The sequence below is a fragment of the Eschrichtius robustus genome, chromosome 2 (assembly GCF_028021215.1).
Source record: "Eschrichtius robustus isolate mEscRob2 chromosome 2, mEscRob2.pri, whole genome shotgun sequence".
NCBI lineage: Eukaryota > Metazoa > Chordata > Mammalia > Artiodactyla > Eschrichtiidae > Eschrichtius > Eschrichtius robustus.
This window is the reverse complement of record NC_090825.1, coordinates 91497649-91519707: the sequence shown is the minus strand read 5'-3', so window position 1 is coordinate 91519707 and position 22059 is coordinate 91497649. Positions and strand designations below refer to the sequence as shown.

The 22059-nt window shown below is 44.4% G+C and overlaps 1 protein-coding gene across 2 annotated transcripts in view; it reads right to left on the bottom strand.

Annotated features, from left to right (window-relative positions):
• Positions 1 to 22059, bottom strand: part of MCC (MCC regulator of WNT signaling pathway) — a 424188-nt gene that overhangs the window by 81394 nt on the left and 320735 nt on the right. For both annotated transcript variants that reach the window (XM_068535717.1, XM_068535718.1), the window contains 2 exons: positions 14438 to 14580; positions 4533 to 4675 (listed from right to left, as the gene is read on the bottom strand). In XM_068535717.1, the coding sequence (XP_068391818.1) occupies positions 4533 to 4675; positions 14438 to 14580 (286 nt within the window). The remainder of the gene's footprint in view (positions 1 to 4532; positions 4676 to 14437; positions 14581 to 22059) is intronic.

The following is a 22059-nucleotide window of genomic DNA, read 5'->3' as shown; positions in this document are numbered from 1 at the left end:
TACTGAAGCAATTTAATTGGAAAATGGCACAGGAGTAAGAAGAGGCAGCCAACCAGTTCCAATGAACACGCAGGGGCGGGGCTCAGCTGGGGCCTTAATCAGCTCCTCCTCCTTGCCGTCCCGGTGCCTGCCCTCCACGGGGACCTGGCAGGTACCAGCCGTGCCCACAGCACTCTCCTCCTGCCCTCTGCTCTTTGCTTGCATCGTTCCCACTTATCCCGCAGCTTTCTGCTTAGATGTGACTTCTGGCCACGTCTTCTGATGCTCCCACTTGAGGGTGTCGCTAGGGGCCCCTGTCCACCTCCTTTTGTGGTCCCGCTGCCAGTCATTCCCTGTTTCCTTTGCATCCTCCAAAGAACCGTGAGCTCCAGGATGGTGTTCACTGTTACTCGCATATCTGGGAGCCTCCTACGAGCGGGCACTGTTACTTGGGTAAACAGGAGAGCCGAAGTCCCTGCCTGCATGGAACCGGCATTCTAGTACAAGAGACTGATGAAGACTGGTGATACATATATAAGGAAATAAATGCAAACACGAGGTATCATCGGGTAGTGCTAAGTGCTGTGAAGAAAAATGAAGCAGGGATGGGAAGGGAGTACCTGCAGTGTGAGAGTGAGTGACAGCGCCAGGACTCTACCAGGGGGTTGGGGAAGGCCTGTGATGAGAGGACAGCTGACTGACATGCATCAGAGAGGCACGCGTGGATGCAGAAACCCTGAGGCCAGAGATGCTGGTCAGGTCTGAGGGACAGCAAGGAGGCCGGTGTGGCCAGAGCTGGGAAGGAAACAAGGAGAGTTGGGGAGGGACTTCCCTGGTGGCGCAGTGGTTAAGAATCCGCCTGTCGATGCAGGGGACACAGGTTCGAGCCCTGGTCCGGGAAGATCCCACATGCCGCGGAGCAACTAAGCCCGTGCGCCACAACTACTGAGCCTGCACTCTAGAGCCTGCGAGCCACAACTACTGAGCCCGCGCGCCTAGAGCCTGTGCTCCACAACAAGAGAAGCCACCGCAATGAGAAGCCCACGCACCACAACGAAGAGTAGCCCCCGCTCGCCGCAACTAGGGAAAGCCTGTGCGCAGCAACGAAGACCCAACACAGCCAAAAATAAATAAAATAAAATTAATTTAAAAAAAAAAGAAAGGAAGAGTTGGGGAGGATGAGGCCTGAGGTGGGGATGCCCAGGTTCTGGGGGCCCTGCCAGGGTAAGGAGCGGGGATGTCACGCTGGGGGTGAGGGATTTGAGCGTGGGAGCAGAGTGATCCGATGGCAGGTTCTGGGTCTCACGTGCCCAGTCTCCAGCACAGCTCCCGGTGAGCTGCTGCACAGATGAATGAAGGCCTCCTACTGTGGACAGAGAACTTACACAGGCATCGGGCAGAGAGGGTCCCTTCCCCCCAGGAGCCCAGTCTTGTCAGGAATGATACTACCGCCAGTTATAATGAACATGTATTTTCACTGAGGGAAAAGATGAAAATAAACAATTAGGGGAAACAAAGCCAGCTCACAGTGCAGACAAGCAGACACTGGCTCCTGTGCGGGCAGCCCGGGCTACAGATGCTCCCTCACAGCTGGAACCCTGAGATGCCCCGCAGTGAAGACGCTCCGCCCACTTGACTGGGGTTTGCCCTCCATTCCCCCAGCTTATTGGATTAAGAAGTTTTGTTGGAGTGTGGGTCACTTGCTTCATCTCATAAAAAACAATTTCAGAGAAATGAATGGAGGGATCCGTGTAGGAATGTCTCTTTGCAGTGATCAGAAACTTCTCGGCTGCTCTCACTCGTCTGACTGCCTAAGGCTGGAAGGCTGAGTCCAGAAGCTCGGGGCCACTAGGGTTAGAGGTTATGATGCTGGTATAGCTGAGCCCTTTGGACTTGGGCCCATGGCTGGGCTGATCGCAGGGGCTTGTGTGTGTTGTGACTTAAGGCCCAGGGTCTGGGTTCAGGTTAGCGTGAGGGAAGCCGTCTCAGCCTAAAGCCAAGGCCCCAGGCCTGGGAGGTGTCCCTACTCCTCAACCCATTTCTGTCTGGCTCAAGCTGGTATCAGTATACAGCTCTCAGTGACTTTGATGTAGCTAAATCCATCTTATCCGGCCTTAGCAGCAATCCATCCTGCTGACCCCTTCTTCCTTATTAGAGCCTTCTCTGCCCCACTGGCTGGTGGGCAGGGCTCTCCTCATTTTCTTCTTACAGCTTCAGCTGATTGACTGGTTGATGGATTGGGTGACTGCTTCCCTCCTTCATTCAAACAAGTATCTCTGAACACATACTATGTGCCAGGCCGTGTGGTGGGCTCTGGAGAGATACTAGTAGATAAAACAAACATGCTTCTGCTCAGTGGGGTTTGGCGGGAGCATCAGCCAAGCAAAGAAATGCAAATACCTTGCTTGAAATTTCAGTGTGATGTTAAGAAGGAAACCAATGGGGCAGCGAGAGTCAGCACAGGCACCTGCACAGACTGGGGCTCACAAGATGCTTTGGGAGGAGGTGCATTTAAACCGAGACTGAAGAGCTGAGAGGTGCATCCCTGCCGTGAGCTGCTGCTGAGTCTCATCTTCAGCGGGTGGCCCCCTAGGCTTGGTCTGCAGTTCTCGCTCTTCACATCGACTTCCATTGCTTCAGTAACTATCTGCAAACAGCCTGATGTCTCCCAGCTGCTTTCTTCAGCCAGACCTTTACTGGCTTATTTATACCTACTGCCTTCCCAACATCTCCACCCAGATACCTCCAGATGCCTGAAACTTATGCCCAAACAAAACACAAGATCTCTACCCTACTCGACCCTCCCCCAAGCAAAACAAAATACAATTCAGAGCAAAACCACCTGGTCCTTTTCCCTTGCTTTCATATTGGTGATTGGCCCTACTGTCTATCCACTGTGTGAACGAGACACTTATGGGAGATCCCCACATGCCTACTTCCTCCTTCACCCTGTTACTGATCCTTTAGCAGATCCTGCCGACTTTCTACACTCATCTGCTTTTCCACACCTCAACTGCCACCACCCTAATCCTAGCAACAATTTTGCCCACCTAGACTTTTGCAGTGGTTTCCTAGCTGGCCTCCCCCATTCACTCTTGATTCACTGATTCTTTCTCTTCACCACAGAGTAACTGATTCAAAATGCAAATTCGATCATTTCATTCCCCCGACCCCCAATTATTAAGATCATTCAGTGGTTTCTTGTGGGTCTTTGAATAAAGGTCAGACTCTCTAACATGGTCTATAAGATCTTGCATGATCTGACTCCTGCCTACCTCTCCAAGCCTCCATCTCACATCTCTGTGCCCTCCACACAGGGTGATCTTTTCTCACCGCCTTGAATACATCTCTCCCTTCTCCCCTGAATGCCGTTTCCTCTTTTATGTACTCAATTCCTACTTATCCTCCGGATCTCAGCTCAAATGTTACTTCCTAGAGGAGCTATCCTGGAAATCCTAAACTGAATCCCTTTGACACACTGTCATGGTACTATGTTCTTGGTGTTACAGCACGTATATAGGTTGATAATTAAACATAAGTGTTTAATATTTGATTAAAGTCTCTCTCCCCAACGAAATTTTGAGTTCTATTGTAAATCGTACTATACTTTCTCTTCCTTCTCCTCGTTCTTTTCTCATCACTCCCCTGTGCATGAACATTTCCTAAGATATAGCGCCTCTCCCCATTTTGACTCCACACCCTTTCAACCATAGGGATCTCCTTACCTTATAACTTCAAAGCCTTTATCCTCAACCCCAATCTCTGCAGAGATCTAGTTAAGCATCTACAAGTAGACGAGAGGTTTTGCAACCTTTCGACTGCAACCCATAGTTGGAACATTTCACTTGGCAACTTTCAACATATACACATCCAACAAATACGTTTCATGAAACAATACTGTCATTCTACTTTTTTCCTATTTGATTTCATTTAAAAAATATTTTATTTTTTCATATAATTTCAAGACCCATTAATGGGTCACAACCTGTAGTTTAAAACACACCATACCAACACACTGTGCCAGGTATTTCCACATGGACATTTCTCTACAACCTCAGACATAATATATCTGTTTCCCAACTCATTTCTCAACCAAGCTTCCTTACTAAGGAACATAATCATTCTCTTAGTCATTCAGGATGAACATGTTAGTCATTTTGGATTCCTCCTTACCCCAAAGTTGCTGAAACCTATTGGTTCTTCCACTGCGACATGTCGCTACTTACTCCATCCTTTCCATTCCTGCCATCTCAGCTCAGATTTTACTGTAACTTGGAACACTGCCACAGCCTTTTTAACTGGTTCCCTACTTCCAGAATTTTCAAGCAGAAGGTGACGTATATTTGAATCACAAGGCAGAAAGGGAATTCAGCTCTTTGGTTCCATTCTGACCAACAAAGGAGTATGTAAAGACCTGAAATGGATGTGCCTTCATCTACTCAATAAGCTCCTTGACTAATTACATTTTAATTCCGGCTGCCTTATGTTTCTAAAGTTCCAATTACAATCCAGAAACCGAACTCCGGCTTTGTGGTAATGGCAGGCAGACTCACCCACGTCCGCAGTGACCATGGTGGACTGGTTTTCAGGGATGGAGACAGAGGTCTGGTCTTGGTCCACGCTGCGGGAGTCCTCGTTGACCTCGTGCTGGCTCTGGCTGAGTTCCGATCGCAGTTCTGAGTACTCATCCTCTTCCCTGAGAAGAAAAAGGAAGTCAGCCTCCACTGACAGAGACGTAAGACAAATCCCTAGACAGTATGTCTTTTAAGGACCAGATAAAGACACTCAGAAAGAAAACAGACAGGTCTCCTCTCCGGGCCACATGGATCAGGATTCCTCTCAGACCAAATAGATGGGCACATCTACGGTCAGCGTTTGAAACTGAAAGTTTGCTTCTGTGTCAACATCCATACCTATACACCAAACAAGATTCATCTATCAGCCTACCAGAAACTTTTCCCTTTCGAAGATTTCCTCAAGAAATTAGATGTCTTCACCCCCTCAAATTCCGAGGTGAAAAAGAACTGAGACTACTAGCACAGAGGCCACGGTGAGCGGAAGCATCAAAAGTCTGGTGAACAGGAGTGGCTCAGACCGTCACCAGCAGGGTCCCACTGGTGGGCTTCCTTCTGGGAAGAGGACATAAGGAGCATTGAGACTGCAGCGACTGGAAAACCTCATGTGTGCAGATCAAAACCAATGCTCCGAGAAGTACATGGGTCAGCATGTCTGAGAAATATCACATTTAGTTTCTCTAAAGGAAGTAAATGGATTTAGGGGATAGGAAAGGAGGATGGGGTGAGGAGAAGAATGGAATCAGTGAGTGAGAGAATACCACACGATGGTTTATTTCCTCCAATGTACATTTGCTAGCAGGAAGACAACAATGAAATGCAGCCGTGTTTCATCTGCACAAGCACACCCCACCGCCTTCTCAGCCTCTCATGGATCCCTCACAACCTCTGGTCTCTGAATTAGCTATGGGCAAGCTAAGAAAACTCAAAATTGTAACATCTATTTCAAAGCACACACAGACCTTCTCTCCACACCACCGCAAACACCACATACACACTGGATACAGAAATGGAGAGAGCAAAAATTAGCCCTCTTTGAAGCATTTATTTTGCAAGTAAGCCAGAAAAGAAAATTGTCAAGGGATTTAACTCTGAGGTTGGAAAGTCCACAGGTGTGTCTGCTCAGCCCCAGGGGGAGGGTGTCTGTGAAGAAAGGAAGGAAGAGAAGAAATTCTCTCAACCTGGCATTCACTTCAAGTTGCTGACAACCGGGGGTGGGGTGGGCAGAATGTCCACAGTTTTGGGTGGACCCAGATGGTGAGTGGTGTTCATTGGAACTTGGGGAAGAGGCAACTGCCATTTGAAGCTGGGGAGACACATCTATATTAGAGAAATGGGAAGAACTCTCCAGAGTTCTTGGTTCTCTCAAGAAATCAACATCCTCTCAGGGAAGGAATTCAGCTGAGCCCCTGCTTTATAAAGTATTTCTAAGAAGAGCCACACAGAAATCTGGGAAGACTTTAAACAGACATAAAACCCCCAGACAGTCAAAATATGAATCAGAATGGGACTGGTGAAGGCAAAAAATATAGGTTAACGTTCTATGAATAAGTTAATTATTAGACATCTGAAAAGTCAACAATAATTAGGTTTAGGAAAGAAAACAATTAAAAAGTACTCTTAAGAGTCACCTTTTTGGTCTAGAGGGTAATTGTGCCCTGATACATCAGCTCTCCTTTCAATCAGCAGTTAAAACCGTGATTTTAGTGAAGGGGAGATTTTGTGTATGATGAATAAATTATCTTTGTTGCATGGCCAATGTAATCAGCTTCAGCTTGGCCGAGACTGTTTTCCAGCCAAAAAAGCCAGATAAACGCTGCTGCTGTATCTCTGGTACAAACGGCATTTGAAAAATCTTTCATAGTCACCTTCAACCCTCTTGGCTTGGCAGGTCCCAAAACACATAATGCCTGCCAAATCTCCTGCTTTGTAAAAATTACTTTATTAGGATGGATTTTATAAAGGAGTGAATAGGGAAGGGGTGGGAGAAGGAAGCTGTTGAGGGAAACATTCCTTACTGAGGTCAGAGCACAGACTGAAGAATGATACCACACTAGAAATGTCACCTTAGGCAGAAGGCTTTCAGTGTCATGAAATGCAAACTAAGGATCCTCATTCAAGGTATTTGAGCACCAAAACAAGGATAGGATGGCAAAAACCAAACAGATGCTGTCTTCTGGGAGTCAAATATGTTCACAACAAATTCTAACCTAAGAAGGATGCTCTGGGTGGACACAGGAGGAGCATCTGGGGCTGCAGGTGCGCAGTGACCAGGGAAGACTTCCTGGATGGAGAAGCACTGAAGATGAGTCTAAAGGCGAGCAGATTGTAGACAGGTCACGAGGGTGCAAGGGCACACGCAGAGACTCAGAGGAGCCCGTGAACGTGGACATGGACATGTGGAGCTTGGGATAGAGGTTCGGGATAGCTGAAACCAAAATGGGGTGCAGGTTGCAACCATGAGGCTGGAGGAGCACTCAGGCCACTTGCTGAGTGGACAATTTTGATCAGAAGGAGAATTGATTGTATTGAAGGAGGCAAAAAATCAGGGTTAGATGGCAGAAATAAAGGAAAAAAAATGTGTGAAATCGAGGAATTCAGAGGAAGGAGTAAGTATTGCTGAGAACTTGTATGGAAACAGATAAAATAAGCAGCAGGGAAGTGCAGATGGTCTGTGTTTTTGACGTCACAGGGAGAGGCTGAGGTGAGCACATACCATCCATGGCTAAGGTTCCCCCTTATGGTAATCGTAATGAAGGTTACCGTGCAAAACAACACGAGCAAACAACGTAAACAGTAGTTAGAGGTAGAAAGCAACCTTGTGAGAAGATCACGTGCATTTCTGTGTCCCCAAAATAGAGGCATTAAAAGGTTAAACTGAACCTAAACATGAGAAAGTTTGTGCAACCCTGTTTCTCCAGCTGACTTGGTAAAAAATCTTGGAGTTGCATATCTTCGTCACCTCCTGAACATCCTTATTGGCATGGTTCCTGAAAGGAGGTTGCAATCTGGGACTGGAAAGTGACAAAAGCCAGTGGTCTCCGGGCCATTTGTAAGTTGACAGTCAATCTGGGACTGCAGCATTTGCAGAAGACTGATGCTGGGGGGTCTCTCTCTACTGTTTTATTCAGAAGCATTGGTCCATCCAGAGAAATGGAACAAGAAGTCAGAAACACCCTGCTGATCCACGGCAGTTTTACAAAGGCAAGAATTTCAGGTGTGTTTTTAAGGCTGCTCTGAGCAGCAGGGCGTCACCTAGCTGGTCAAGGTGTCTAGCAAATGACACAGCATCGGCACCTCAAAGTGACTTTATTGTTTGCTTCCTTCCATGGTGTATATGGTAACTCTTGGTAAGTGACATCTTGTTTCTTCGGGGAAAAAAATGCCTCCCCCAAGAACACTAACTGCTAATGCTGGTGATGAAAAGCAAGAAAATATGAAAAGGTCCAAGAAGTGATCAATTTAAGTCAAAAAACAGAAGCTTTGATAAACTGATAAATGTTGCTAATTGTATGCTACTGTGGTAGTTTCCTAATTATGGAATTACAAAGTTCTGAGGTGTTTTTCTTTGGAACATACAGGATCATCTCACAGGATTCTAAATGTACATTATTTCATTTACTTCGAAGCATCTGTGAAGTGCTTCCACGTTGCTTAGTTTAGAGTTGCAATGATTAATGCTCCTTACTAGCTTAACAACAAAAAAACCCAAAAACGCTCCTAAGGGGGCAGGGATTAGATTGTACACACACCTACGTAACTAGCAGAGGCAGACAAGTCACAGACTGGCAGACTGGAAGGGATCTTGGTGATCATCTAAGACAGGATCAATACCTTTGTTTTACAGATAAGACCACTGAAGCTTCCAGAGGCTAAGCGACTTACCTAAGACTATACAGCCAGTTAGCACAGCCTAATTCCTAAATTTAGTACCAACAAAACAATAATATGATGGCCTAAAGAAAAGATTCTTTCTCAATTTTAGCTAGGGGTGAAATGATCTAATTAGAAAAGGAAAAAGTCAATGAAAGTATAATTCTTATCATGCTTTCCAGATCTTGAGCTGAAGTACTATGGAATCAGCAGCAGTTGATAAGAATATTACTTCAGTAGCAGCCTCTATACTTGTTTTATTTTGGGGTGCACATTCATGCCTTGTCACTGGATTGGAGTGATTGGTGAACAAGACCCAGAAGAACATCTGCCTGCCTTGGTAACTGTCAGTCAACTATGTCCAGCTCACCCAGTCTACCTGAGTTTGTGGTTTGTCTTTTGAAACACATTCTGTCTCTCTTGCAATTAAAGGCCGACTTGCCCTGAAATGGTCATCATTCTTTTGAAGTACAAAGATTTTTTTAGATACAAGGAGGAAAGGTATTCCTTTCAGTTCTCTTAGAGGATCTATAGCAGGAAATAAGTGATGAGTAAGTACCTCTTCTTATTTTTCCATATAGTACAGAGGAAGTTCAGACTCATCTAGGAATCTTATGGTGAATAACTGAACAAATGGGACTCTGAAATGCTCTCCTATGTATATAATAATCCATCCTTGTCATCAATGAGTACCAGTTTTAACAAGGTCTGATATAAGATCCATATTCAAAAACTTCAAATAGTGAACAAGGTTGGAATATGTACCACATAGGAAGACAGAGAGAGAGAGAAAGCTACTTTATCTTTCTGGGTTTCATTTTTTGTTTCATTATATTCTACTCTTTAGGCCAGAAGTTAATCAGAACAACATGTTTTACTGGGAAAGAAAGAGGTTTTGGTTACACTGTTTGAGATGCAGCAACATGAAGATGGATAGACAGATGTACCACACAGGCCCAAGCGTGGGCCTGAAGATCAGGAGAAAGGTTGGGCGCACAGCATCGGCATGAGATTTTAGCGAATGGATTATGTTAGAGTACAAGGAGGCTTTGGATACTATCTCAGTCACTAAATGAGGAGCATTTTGCAGACAAAGAAGCAGAAATGTCAAGTGCCAATGTCAATGTGACACGAATAGGAGAGGTCAGTGCTTTAGGGCTGCAGCCATCCTGGTGAAAGGCATGGGGGAGAGCCCAGGGTAAGAGCCAAGGCTGAAGATGGATCTTAGGGACAGAGGAGAAGACCTAGGACATAAAGGGCCATGGAGGTTTGAGAAGAGTACACCAGTTGGGAAGGAGGATTTAGGCTTAAATGCTGCAAAAAAGGGCCAGAAACAAGAAAAAGGTCACCGGATTTTTCGGTTAAGAAATCATTGGTGATTTTTAAAAAAGTGTCTTAGCTTATGCTGCTGTAACAAAGTACCACAGACAAGCTTAAACAACAGGAATTTATTTTCTCATAGTTTCAGACTTTGATCGGCAGTCCAAAATCAAGGGGCCAGCATGGTTGGTTTCTGGTAAGGGCTCTCTTCCCGGCTTACAGATGGTTGCCTTCTCACTGCGTCCTCACATGGCAGGGAGAGAGCTGGAGAGCAAGCGAGCTCTCTGCCATCTCTTTTTATAAGGACACTCACTAATCCTATCATGTGGTCTCCATCTGCATGACCTCGACTACACCGAATGACCTCCCAAAGGGCCCCATCTCTAAACACTGTCATATCGAGGGGTTCACCATGAACTGGAGGTGGGGGCACAATTCAGTACATAGCAGAAGGAGCTTTGGCAAACTTGGGGTCAGAAGCCAGACAGCTGTGGGCTAACAAGCAAATGGGAAATGAAGTAGAAATCATGAACTACTCATGAGAGTTGGCAGTGAAATGTTGATGTTATGAGAGCAGCTTTTGGGAAAAGAAAATAATCTCCTTGGGAAACAAAAGATCTCATGTTTAATTTGCTTAGACATCTTTTTTCCTCCCCCAGATCCAAAGTGAGCTACTGACGTATTTTTCCATTTTACCCATCCCATTATATAATCCCCCCAAGTCAGATGAACATCAAAAAAAAGCCACAACATACAGTTAAGTGAAAAAGCACATATTACAAAACAGTGTGCCCTATATGATCTAATTTGTTTAAAATATTCATGAATAAAAAATTTTTAGAAGGCCATAAATACAAACTGTTCAGTGTTTATTCCAAGCAGATGAGATTTAGGACGCATTAGGCAGGGTTCAGTTAGGAAAACAAACTCTTCTGGGTGTTCCAAGTAGGATTTAATTTAGGTAGTATCGTGCTTACAAAACCATCGGAAGGAAGGACTGGAGAAGAGAAGGGTGGGTGGAGGCCACCCGGGGCTGTCAGATTTGCCATCAGAGCTGTGGTCCCCTCCAGGATGAGGAAATTGCTGCTGCCTTCACACCTGCCCACAGCTCCAGGGTCAGGCCAGTCAATGCAGGACCTCATGTTCACCAAAGCCTGTATGTCAGCTGCCACCATTATGGCCTGAGGGACAATGGCTCCCACCTCCTTTCAGCCTTCCAGATCCAGGTGAATGCATCTCACTGGCAGAACCAAAACTGTATCCCAGAGCCCAGCTGTTAAGGGAGTTTGGGAAGTAGTCCCCAGGGTCAATCTTCTTTGATTTGGGGGAGAGTAGAGAGAAGGAGCGGGAATGGTACCAGGTGCCGGACAACATCCATCATGCTGTCTACAGTACTGTCTACCACATCCATCCATACTACTGTCTTCGGCTACTTGACAACCATACACATCCTCTCACACATACTTAAATTTCCAAATTGCAACAGCAATGACATCAAGCTTCGGTAACTATCCCTCGTTCAAATGTAAATGTACTCACCTTCTCATCAAAATGGGAGACCCAAAGTCCCATCGGTAATTATATCCATTGTTAGGTGAGCCTTCCTCTTCTAGTTTAATGACAAATTCACCTTGGTATCACGTAGCCTAACTATTAAATGCTAAGCTTCACCAATACCAACTCACCTTATATAACAGGAGAAAGTAAGAGAATAAAAAGGAAATGGCATATATACATAAAAAAGCAAGAAATTATGCAGTCTAGTCATCCTGGAGACTCCGTGATCAATTAGCCGTTATCAAAAATCTCTACGGGTCGAATCATTTTGATTCCTACTGCAGCCCTGTGGACCAGTACAACAGCCAAGCCCACACTGACTCCAGTAGTGAAGTGGCATCAAAGACCCCATTTTAATGACATCAGCTCCCACCCAACATTCCCGACTCCCACGGCCTCCAGACTCCTATGTTATACTAGGGAAGTTCTGGCATTTCAACATTATTTAATGTAATCCTCCAATGACTCTAGTTTTCATTTAATCAAACTGCTGGAGCTAACACACTAAATCCAGAATGTCTGATAGGAACAGTTGTATAAATAAATTCATCATCAATCTAACACTATATTCCTCCCTCCCTGGTCTAGAACACTTTGGCCCTAATCCTATACATATTCTTCTCAAGTTTCTGTGAATATGAATGAATAAAATCTTATAAATCTCTTACATATTTTAACTGTATCTTCCAAGGTTGGATTTTCTACTTATCCCCCTGGGGCATGATTGAATTTGGCTACTTTTAGGCCTAAAGATAAAGAGGAATGGAGTAGCGGTGAGGTATGAATGTATCTGGTACCCTCTACCTGGGATCAGATTGCTACAGAGTCTCCAAGCAAGGTAGGACTAACTTTATCAGACCGGGAGTGGGACTGCTTCTGCCGGAGGGGAAATTCAGTGGCGTTTGCAGGCTCTAGGCATTTTGATTCATTTGAATCTACCCAAATGTGTCCATTTAGATTCTCACCATTTCATCTTTTCCTATCAGTGCTTAACCTTCAACCTAAGAGATCTGATGTGGCTTTGAATTCAACTTATGTTGGAATTCAGCAAACTGCAGTGTCTGATTCTTCACTACAGTAGCCCTGTGGCTATAGAAGATGGGAGAGTCTTCTAGGGCAGTCACAGAAGGTCCCTGGTTCTCTGATTGTGACCTGAGAAAAAAAATTTAAACTATGAGACTGTCATATCTTTTTCGTATGTAATTCAGGATGGCTTAAATGTGGATATATCATAAACCATTCCCTTATTGATGATTTTTCAGCTTTTCCAATAAATTCTTAACTCAGGCCCGGACTGAAGTGACAAAAAAGTCTATAAGGTGTCAGGAATGTACCTGATTAGCATGACAATTCTCTACAGCCTGGATATGCCAGGGCAGTTAGAGTTTGTCCAAGGCATTCGGCTCCTCCTGCACTGGGTCTATTATAGCATCTCAGGACCTGAGAGCAAACCAATTTCCTGGAGTGATGGAGGCTGGGAGATGCCTTAGCTACTAGAGCTCAGAGGACAAGAAGAGCCTTGCCTTACTGGCCCACATGTCTGCTAGTCTTCCAGCCTTGCAGGGAGTCCCCACCTCGAGGAGGGGCTAGCGCATTTACATAATGAAAACTGGCAGAATTTAATGTGACATCTGTACAGATGCAATCTCCCTTTAAATAAAAGGCACCGATAAATGTTTATGCTCAAGAAGCTCACTGTATTTTAACATGAAGCAGTTTGGTCATTACATTCAATTTAAACATCCTGAAATTGAGTTTTCTAGGTGATGCGTGATGCATTTTTTTCACAACTCACTGAGTCCATTTGCCTTCACCTTCTCAAGTGTTTAAAAGTGCAGCATGTTTTAATGGAAATTACAAATTTGCCAGTGTACTCTGTCAGCCTCCTTAAAGTCTGCTATAATCGTTTCTTTGGGCTGAAAATTCTTCTCTGCTCTTCTAACCTACAATCACTCTGAAGACCAGGATACAATTTAAAAAGCTTGAGGTTCTAAATTGGAATATGAGATGTATTGTGTGGCTCCAATTCACTGCAAATTTTTCCACAACTTTGCCCTGAAACAGAGGCCCACCAGTACTCTCATCAAGTAGCCCCATCATTACTGTAACTCTCAGAGTTGGAACAAAATGCCTCCAAAGTTTCTTCTAACCCGGGACTTCCAGAGGGAGAGTTTAAAGAAGCTGTCTCTAAACTGTTTTAATTGAGGCCTATACAAACAGGCAGAGTACAAAGCACTCTTTCTCCATAAAAGTAGATGCCAACCATTTGTTTTCCTGAGGGTTATTCCCTGAGCATGGGCAGGAAGATAAAAGTTCTCTTCCTTGGCTCAGTAAGTCACTTAAGGCAAACCCCTCTTGTGGACAGCAGGGCAGACACACCAACTAAGTGCTGTGTGCGGGAGACTTAGGGGCCAGCTGATTCATGAGCAAGGAAGGCAGAATCCCCAACAATCACTTCTATGGAAAGAAAACTGAGTAAAGGCAGAGATATTGTGGGTTTTAACTCCACCTCTGTCTGCCCTCTCTTAAGGGTAACTTCAAAGTAGTCACTTAACATTTTTAAGCCCCAGCTTTTTCACCAATAACGTGATGGATCAAATCTTGCTCCTCCCCAACTGCCCGCCTTAGGAGTTTGTACGAGGCTACGTCAATGTTGGTAAGTCAACTTCAAGTGAGCGCAAAAATTTTTTAGATTATCTAGAAGCATACGTGATGTTTAGTTAAAAGCCACGTTCATAAATATCTCAAAATCCCCAAGGGATGCACTGAGTTTGTATATCTAGAACAGACCTGGTGAATAAAAGGGCTGGTACGGATGCTGGTCTCTAAGACAGAAGAGGCTTCATTTAGAACCTGTTGATAAAGCATCTCACTCAACTTCCCCTTATCAGTCAACTGAGGATTACAACTCCCACCCTGGTCTACCTTTCAGGGTTACCATGAGGATCAAGGTCAGAACGGAATAATGGACGGGAAAGCACGTGGTTAACAAAGTAAAGAGAAAATACTTAGCAACTGTAAAAATATTAGTTACAAGTAAAACATTGTTATAATTCATAGGGCTGACTTCAAGTCCGAAACTCAGGTTACCACCCGGACGGGCAGAGAGAGAGCCTTGACTTGGAGCTGACTACCTGATGGTGGTGCCTTGCAAACGGTCTATCTTCTTATTGAGCTCAGCGATGATACTGTGGAGTTCGGTGATGCGTTCCTCGTACCGAAGCGTCGTTCGCTCCTGGACGTCCTCATGCTCTCTCATGAGGTGGGACTGCTCACACTGGCGTCGAGAGAACAAGACAGAAGTGCCAATGAGTGGACACACCTACAGGTGAGTGATTCTAAGTTTTATGGCCTCAAACCGTCACAACCTCAATGTGGAGCATGCCCCAAATAAACATACACCTGCGCATTGGCCATGAATCCCAGAAGACACAACAGTAGCTGAACTTTACAAAGCCCCTGGCGGACATCTGAGTCTTTACCTTTCTTAGCCCTCATTTGCTCTTTGGGGAAAGGTCCCTCTGCCATTGCACACTATCCACACCTCCTGTTTTTCCTCAGCCACAGAGCAGGCAGATGCCTTTTTTTTGGAATCCGAATCTTGAGCGAATGGATCTAAAGTTGCACGCTGATGAGACTGCCCTCCAGTCCCCGCTACCTCTATCCCCAGAGCTTTCTTCCCAAGTTCTTTTATGGCTGCTCATTTTTTCCTTTTTAACCAATTCATTCCTTTTTTTGCTGAAGTTTGCTAGGGTATGTTTCAGCCACTTTTCAATCAAATAATCCTAAATTGTGTGACACCATTTCTTACCTGGCTGGTTATCTGCACACATAATGTTTTCCAATATCCTTTCCTACTAGACTATAAACTCTGGGAAGGCAGGGGCTGGGTGTTTTCATGACTTAGCCCTAGCACCTGGCACACAGCCTGGTTCACTGTGGGTGACCTAGGCGTGCGATGGGATGTATAAATCGCTGTGTTTCAAGAAACCGAGGAGCTTCCCTTGCTCAGCATTTGAAGGATTAAGAAGCAGCAGATGCTATAAAAACATTTTTTGCATCTTGAGTTTAAATCCTAAGGGACCTGTTCATCTCCTTCACTTCTCTCCCTCCTCCTCAACCCCCAACCAGTCACTGTACATTTAATCTCATTTACATAATAATAAACACTAGTCAGTGATAGAACAAGGAGTCGAGCTTCTGCCCCTGTCTACTGCGTTCAGTCCTGATTAATTTCCCGTTCAGCAGAGGAATTTTAACTTCATTTTCGGCAAGGTTTTCCTAACGCCAAGAGCCACACGTACTTGCCAGTTTTGCACTTTCAGGGCTGGGGGCAGGCGGGCAAGGTAAGACTTCTCACCCACCACGTCCAATGTCCTCCCCATCCCTAAAATCTGCCAGGCTTCCAATGGTGTAACCCAGAAGCTACTGGCAGGGACACAAAGCCTTCAAAACAGACTGCTACCTGAAACAGAAGTACTTAGCAAAGTATGATAAATACGTTGGTATAAATCATGGCAGGGACCATACCTATGAACAACAGCTTGATCACTATGAATGTAGTAACTTCCTGGGTGCTGCTCAGAGCTCCAGAAATAAGACTGGAGAGGAACCTGTACCACAGACCTTTGTGAGATGGTGACTTTCAGAGAAACAGTGATGTGAACTTCTGTTCTTGGTGACAACCCAAAATGTCAAATAACCTCCACTCAAGGTCCAACACACAGGAAGTAAGTGGAACCAGAGGCCAGGAGGAAGGACAAGTGAAAGTCCCATCTACATGGAAGCTTTCCTAACCAGAACGAAACCCTGACAGGCCACAAATACTCTTCCCATGAAGTTCTGCCTTTTCACCTGTGATCCATCACACTTTAAGAGGAACAACGGAAGTCCACAAAATGACAGTGTCTCACAGATAGTACCTGTCAGTAAATGAAAAAGCTTCTTATTTCTCTCCATAAGCAGAATACTGTTTCTGTCCATCCCCGCAGAATATCTATGAGCTTTTATTACTGGTCTTTTTTCCCATCTTCAAATTGTGTATGTGAGTGTGTGTGTGCACATGTACACGCATGCACCTGCATGTGTGTAGTACGTGTATGTGCGTATGTAGCTGACACTCTCATGAAGGTCACCAGTTCCAGATCTTACAATAGTTATGAGATAATGCCCGGTCTGACCTTGATCTTGTGGATGCCATGACTCCTACTACTTTGTCATCTTGCTGGTTCCTGCTCCGGGGTTTCCCATATTCAGTTCTCTAGGGCTATAAACTGCTGTGAAACGCTTCCCCTTACAAACTCCACGAGCTCTCACTCTCCCTGAAATTCCCCACTTATTCCTCCTCCTTCAGTCTTTACAGGTCAACAGGCCGCCACCGCCACCAAGGCAGACAAGAAACTGCAAAATCCACTTAAAAATGAAGATGCGTAAGTGTTTATTCAAGAAAAAGACACAGGATCAACTGATAACCACCAAGCCCACCCTAGGTGCCCCTGTTGGCTGTTAGGAGCTATCTGAGAGGTGAGCTCCTGTGGGGCTGCCCGGCTTGCAGGGAGATCAGATGGTTGGTACCCAGATAACGAGAGCATGAGAGCTGGTGTCATACCATCTTCCCCCTGCCTCTACCTGGAAAGTCCACCTGGAAGGTATGAGTATGAACAAGTCTCAACAGGAAGCCCGATAATTCAGTCAGACACAACAGCGCTTGCAGCTGAAAGGATAAAAAAGATTCATAACGTCTATTTGGAACTTAGGAGTTCATCTGGAAGTAGCAACAAGAACATCTTAGAGGAAAAAATTTCTCAGCTGAAGGCAAAGGTTACATTCCTATATTTTTCCATACGTATGGTTTTTCACAATGGTGGAAAGCCTCTATAATTTAATATTTCCTCTAAAATAATAGATATATCTTGATTTCCTAAACTATGATACGGTGCTAGGTGCCATAGGGAGGGTCACCATGACACCTACCTTTGAAGGGAAATGTGGTCATAGCTTCCAAGCAGACTTCTCTGCTGGTGCATAAGAAACATGGACAGAATTGGAGGGGTGGGGGGGAAGAAGAGATGACAGAATGGTGCTCTGGAGATTCTTTTCCCAGTGAAAAGAGAATACTGGAAAATAATTGTCGAAACTCCTAGCCTCCAGATGAATGAATGACTGAGAAGACATAGCTCATAGTTGATTTGATGTTACAAATCAAAATCCCCTTGAGGTATCTCATTAAACACGCTTCACCCATTCCTTGCACACTCATCATGCCCAGCCAAAGATGAGTGGAAGCGTTGCTCTCCAAGCTGAATGAAAAAATCCCTTGAGCTTTTCCAAGCTGTGGTGCCGGAAGAAGTGCATCAATTCCCACAAGGGCAACAGTGCAGGACGGAACAAGTCATTACCTGCAGGAGCCAAAAGAACTCAAGAAAACACTCTTGTTAAACAGCTCCCATTAAACTGCACAAGACCAAGCCCAGGAATGGGGCACTTCAGTGTGTTAAAAGTGGCAGATGATCATCAAAAAATCTAGAAACAATAAATGCTGGAGAGGGTGTGGAGGAAAGGGAACACTCTTGCACTGCTGGTGGGAATGTAAATTGATACAGCCACTATGGAGAACGGTATGGAGGTTCCTTAAAAAACTACAAATAGAACTACCATACGACCCAGCAATCCCACTACTGGGCATATACCCTGAGAAAACCATAGTTCAAAAAGAGTCATGTACCAAAATGTTCATTGCAGCTCTATTTACAATAGCCAGGACATGGAAGCAACCTAAATGTCCATCGACAGATGAATGGATAAAGAAGATGTGGCACATATATACAATGGAATATTACTCAGCCATAAAAAGAAATGAAATGGAGGTATTTGTAATGAGGTGGATGGAGTTAGAGTCTGTCATACAGAGTGAAGTAAGTCAGAAAGAGAAAAACAAATACAGTATGCTAACACATATATACGGAATCTAAGGAAAAAAAAAAAAAAAAAAAGGCCATGAAGAACCTAGTGGCAAGACGGGAATAAAGACACAGACCTACTAGAGAATGGACTTGAGGATATGGGGAGGGGGTGGGGTGAGATGTGACAGGGTAAGAGAGTGTCATGGACATATATACACTACCAAATGTAAAATAGATAACTAGTGGGAAGCAGTCGCATAGCCCAGGGAGATCAGCTGGGTGCTTTGTGACCACCTAGAGGGGTGGGATGGGGAGGGTGGGAGGGAGGGAGATGCAAGAGGGAAGAGATATGGGAACATATTGTATGTGTATAACTGATTCACTTTGTTATAAAGCAGAAGCTAACACACCATTGTAAGGCAATTATACTTCAATAAAGATGTTTAAAAAAAAAAAAAAAGTGGCAGATGAGTGGGGAGCACCCAGGACAGACAAAGCCATTCTGTGAGCAATCAGTGCCTTCCTGCCCTGGCGGCCTCCCACACAAGCAGGACTGGCCTGTTAAAATGAGGCCCAATTCAAGTATCACACTGCCCACGCCTCTCAGTGACCCGAGTTTCCGAGAGCGTTTTTTAACCCAGGAGGCTATGTGATTTCGGGTATTCTGTTTCACAAGGACACAGGCTAGGTCGAGCTGTATACTGCACCTCCATATGAGAGTCACTTATGGGCAGGTATTCCAGTAAAGCCTCATTTAAGAAGGTAATATAACAATGACAACCAAACAGGAAAAAGAGTATTACTCCTATTACTACGTAACGTTTGCACAAATTTTTCAATTTTAAGTTACAAATTTAAGTACATTATAGAAAATTTTAAAGAATGATAAAAAGACATCCACTTTTTCATAATCCATTAACAAGATCCTTTTTCAAATGGTGTTCATTTTTCTCCAGTATTTTCTTATGTATGTGGGGCACCGCCAGGACCACCATAAGGGATGCACATCACATAAGCATCAGCACCCTGGTGGCAGCCTGCAGGGGCGTTTACCAAGACTCTGGTTCACCTCCATCCATGCACATGCAGGAATATTTCTCCTCCCCCATGAAGCTGAATAAGGCCATGTGACTTGCCTGTCCAGCAAGATATGAGTGAATATACACCATTTTTGCCTAGAAGCCTTTAAGCGCTTCTGCAGGCTTTCCCATATTCTCTTCCCCTGGGCAACACTCCAGATGGTAGAGGCTCTCAGCTTGGGAGGCTGGGTGAGGACAATGCAGCAGAGTTTCCTGCCACTCCCAGTGAGCTCCCAGCAAGAAGCCAAAAAATAAACCTTTGATAATTTAAGCCACTGAACATTTGGGGTTATTTGTTATCATTGCATATCCTGATGATACAACCACTTTATAGATGAAAACAGAGCAAATGCACAGGGACTATTTATTAAAACCCAGATAGCAAACAGAATGCTCTGTAAAATCCTCAGAGTCCTGTGTATGGCATCAAGGGGTTGAGGCTGTTTTAGCCACAGCCTTCTCGCCTCTACTCCCTTCCAGCTCCCTGAGCTGTGGGCTTAGCTCCTCCTTACCATTTACCTAAAGACCTCAAGTGGCAGCAGAGTGATGCCCCCTTGGTCTCTTACCCAGAACCACCTCAGTGAACTCCAGGAAACATGAACATTATGCCTTACAATACCAGAGGAGAGTTAGGAAACCCAAATAGCTCTCTGCTCAAGCCCCTGGGAGCACCGAAATAGAAAAGTAGACATAAGGGGGTATAAAGCAGGGAATTCTACGTCCCTCCAGCTCCCATCAAGCCAGCTTTAGCTACCAAAGTCAATTACTCAGCAACAACTTTCTGAACAGGAAGCAATGGCGGCTTCTTCTAGCAAAACTTGCAGATGAGGAATTACTTTCGCCTCCTTACTGTATAGAAACATCTCACATAATTTCAGCTGAGCAAAAATAAGAAATGGTCTTAAACAACATGCTACTGCTTTTTTTTTCTTCTATTATTACAGAGAATTTTACCCAGGGTCCTCCAACCTATATTCCATTTTTGACTGATCCTACAGTACAGCAAAGCCAGAAAGCCTAGGCTTGCAGCATCTTGCCTGCCATGAATTTCTGGAGGTCAGTATCATTAGGAAGCTGGATTTCTCCTGCAACTACAGACTTTCAGTTTGAAAGGCAAAGAAAAAAAAAAAAAAGATTGGGATTAGATAGGATGGAATTTTGCTTTTCCTGAATTTCATCTGGAGCTTAATACATACCCTGAGCTTTTTCTCTAGGTTTCCGCTCTCCTATCATGATGATGAAACAAATTTAAAATCTATATAAATACTTGTCTCTAGCCACATAAATGGGTGAAACTGCCTATATGCAAAAATGTTTAATAAAAGCAAGCAATATCATCATTACAACCACTACGAATAAAACCCTTTAGGCTCATCTCTGCAACTGGTGCAATCCAGGGATAAAGCTGTGAGTCAGCCTTGAGACAGACTGGCCTGAGAACTTGAGCCCTTGTTGGAAAAACCCTGCGTAATGCGGTGACGCTAAGAAGCTTTATGGTTTTGTTAATGTTCTTCACTGGGTTTTATCTTATTCCACAGAGGCCACTGATCTTTAATCATCACATTAGTCTCAGCTGTCAAACCTAAGGGTATCATAAACTCCATTCTTGAAAAATGCAATGCCATCATTCATTCGTTAACCCTCTCAACCATCGTGGGAAGAGGGTCGGCACCACTCCCTTTTAAAATACGCTAAGAAGTTGTGCTACTTTCTCAGGGTCACACTGGATTGATCACAAGTAATACCACTCAGGATATTTCTACCCTCATTCAAAGTCCTTGCCCAGGTTCTCCTGAGGGGCAGGGTGGGGAACCAAGCCAACTAAACAAAGAGGCTCAGCACAAATGGAAACGTCATTGACAAAACAAAACAGCTAGAGCAGTGTACCGAAGAGTATAAACAAATAAGGAAGGAATGGGGGGAGGGAGATCCTGGCAAAGAGAAGGCATCCATACTACCTCTGTAAGTATCTCATACAAGGGAAAGATTAAAGAAAACACTCTCTCCATTACATTTAATGAAAACTATGTTTGTCTTCTTCCTAAAAGTCAAGCAGTAGAAAAGTCAGAACACTTGCTATCTAAAGATAGAGAGCTTAGAAATAGAAGGTGTACTGTATTACTACTGACCAATTTCAAAGGGGCTCAGAAGCTAGTTTTGATATATCTCCTTCTGTAGTACTTTTTAAAAATGCAGTTAGTGAAAATAATTGTTGGTATTAAATGCAAAGAAAATATGCTGAAAACATCAAATCAGTACCGTATATAACCTTCGCCACTTTCCCACCAGGCTGTTCCCCAGGAAGGTGTTTAGTGTTGGTGCAAATCGCATGTGCGGGTCTGAGCACCTGTTTGATTTGGGAGGGTAGATACTTAAACCAAATTAACCTGTGCCCTATTCCCCACCCTCTTTGAGATCCCCAGGGCAGCCTGGGCAGCTTAAAAATCAATACAGGATTAGTACAGCTATGGATTCCCAGGAAACCTAGATTCATACCCTGATTCAAACCTAGATTCATACCTTAGGTGCTTTCTAGCTCCATAATCTCAGGCAAGATATTCAAATTCCCTAAACCTCACAATTTCTTCATTTGTAGATGGGAATGTTAAGGTATTCTCAACACAGGTCATTATGAGAACTCAGTGAGATAAAGCATGCGGAATGCTTGCTATACTGCTTGGCACAAAACAGAGCTAAAGAAGTGTGGTGATCATCACTATTGGTATAGGCACTGTTAATCAGATCCCCCAGGAAGCTGTGATGGACAGACTCTAA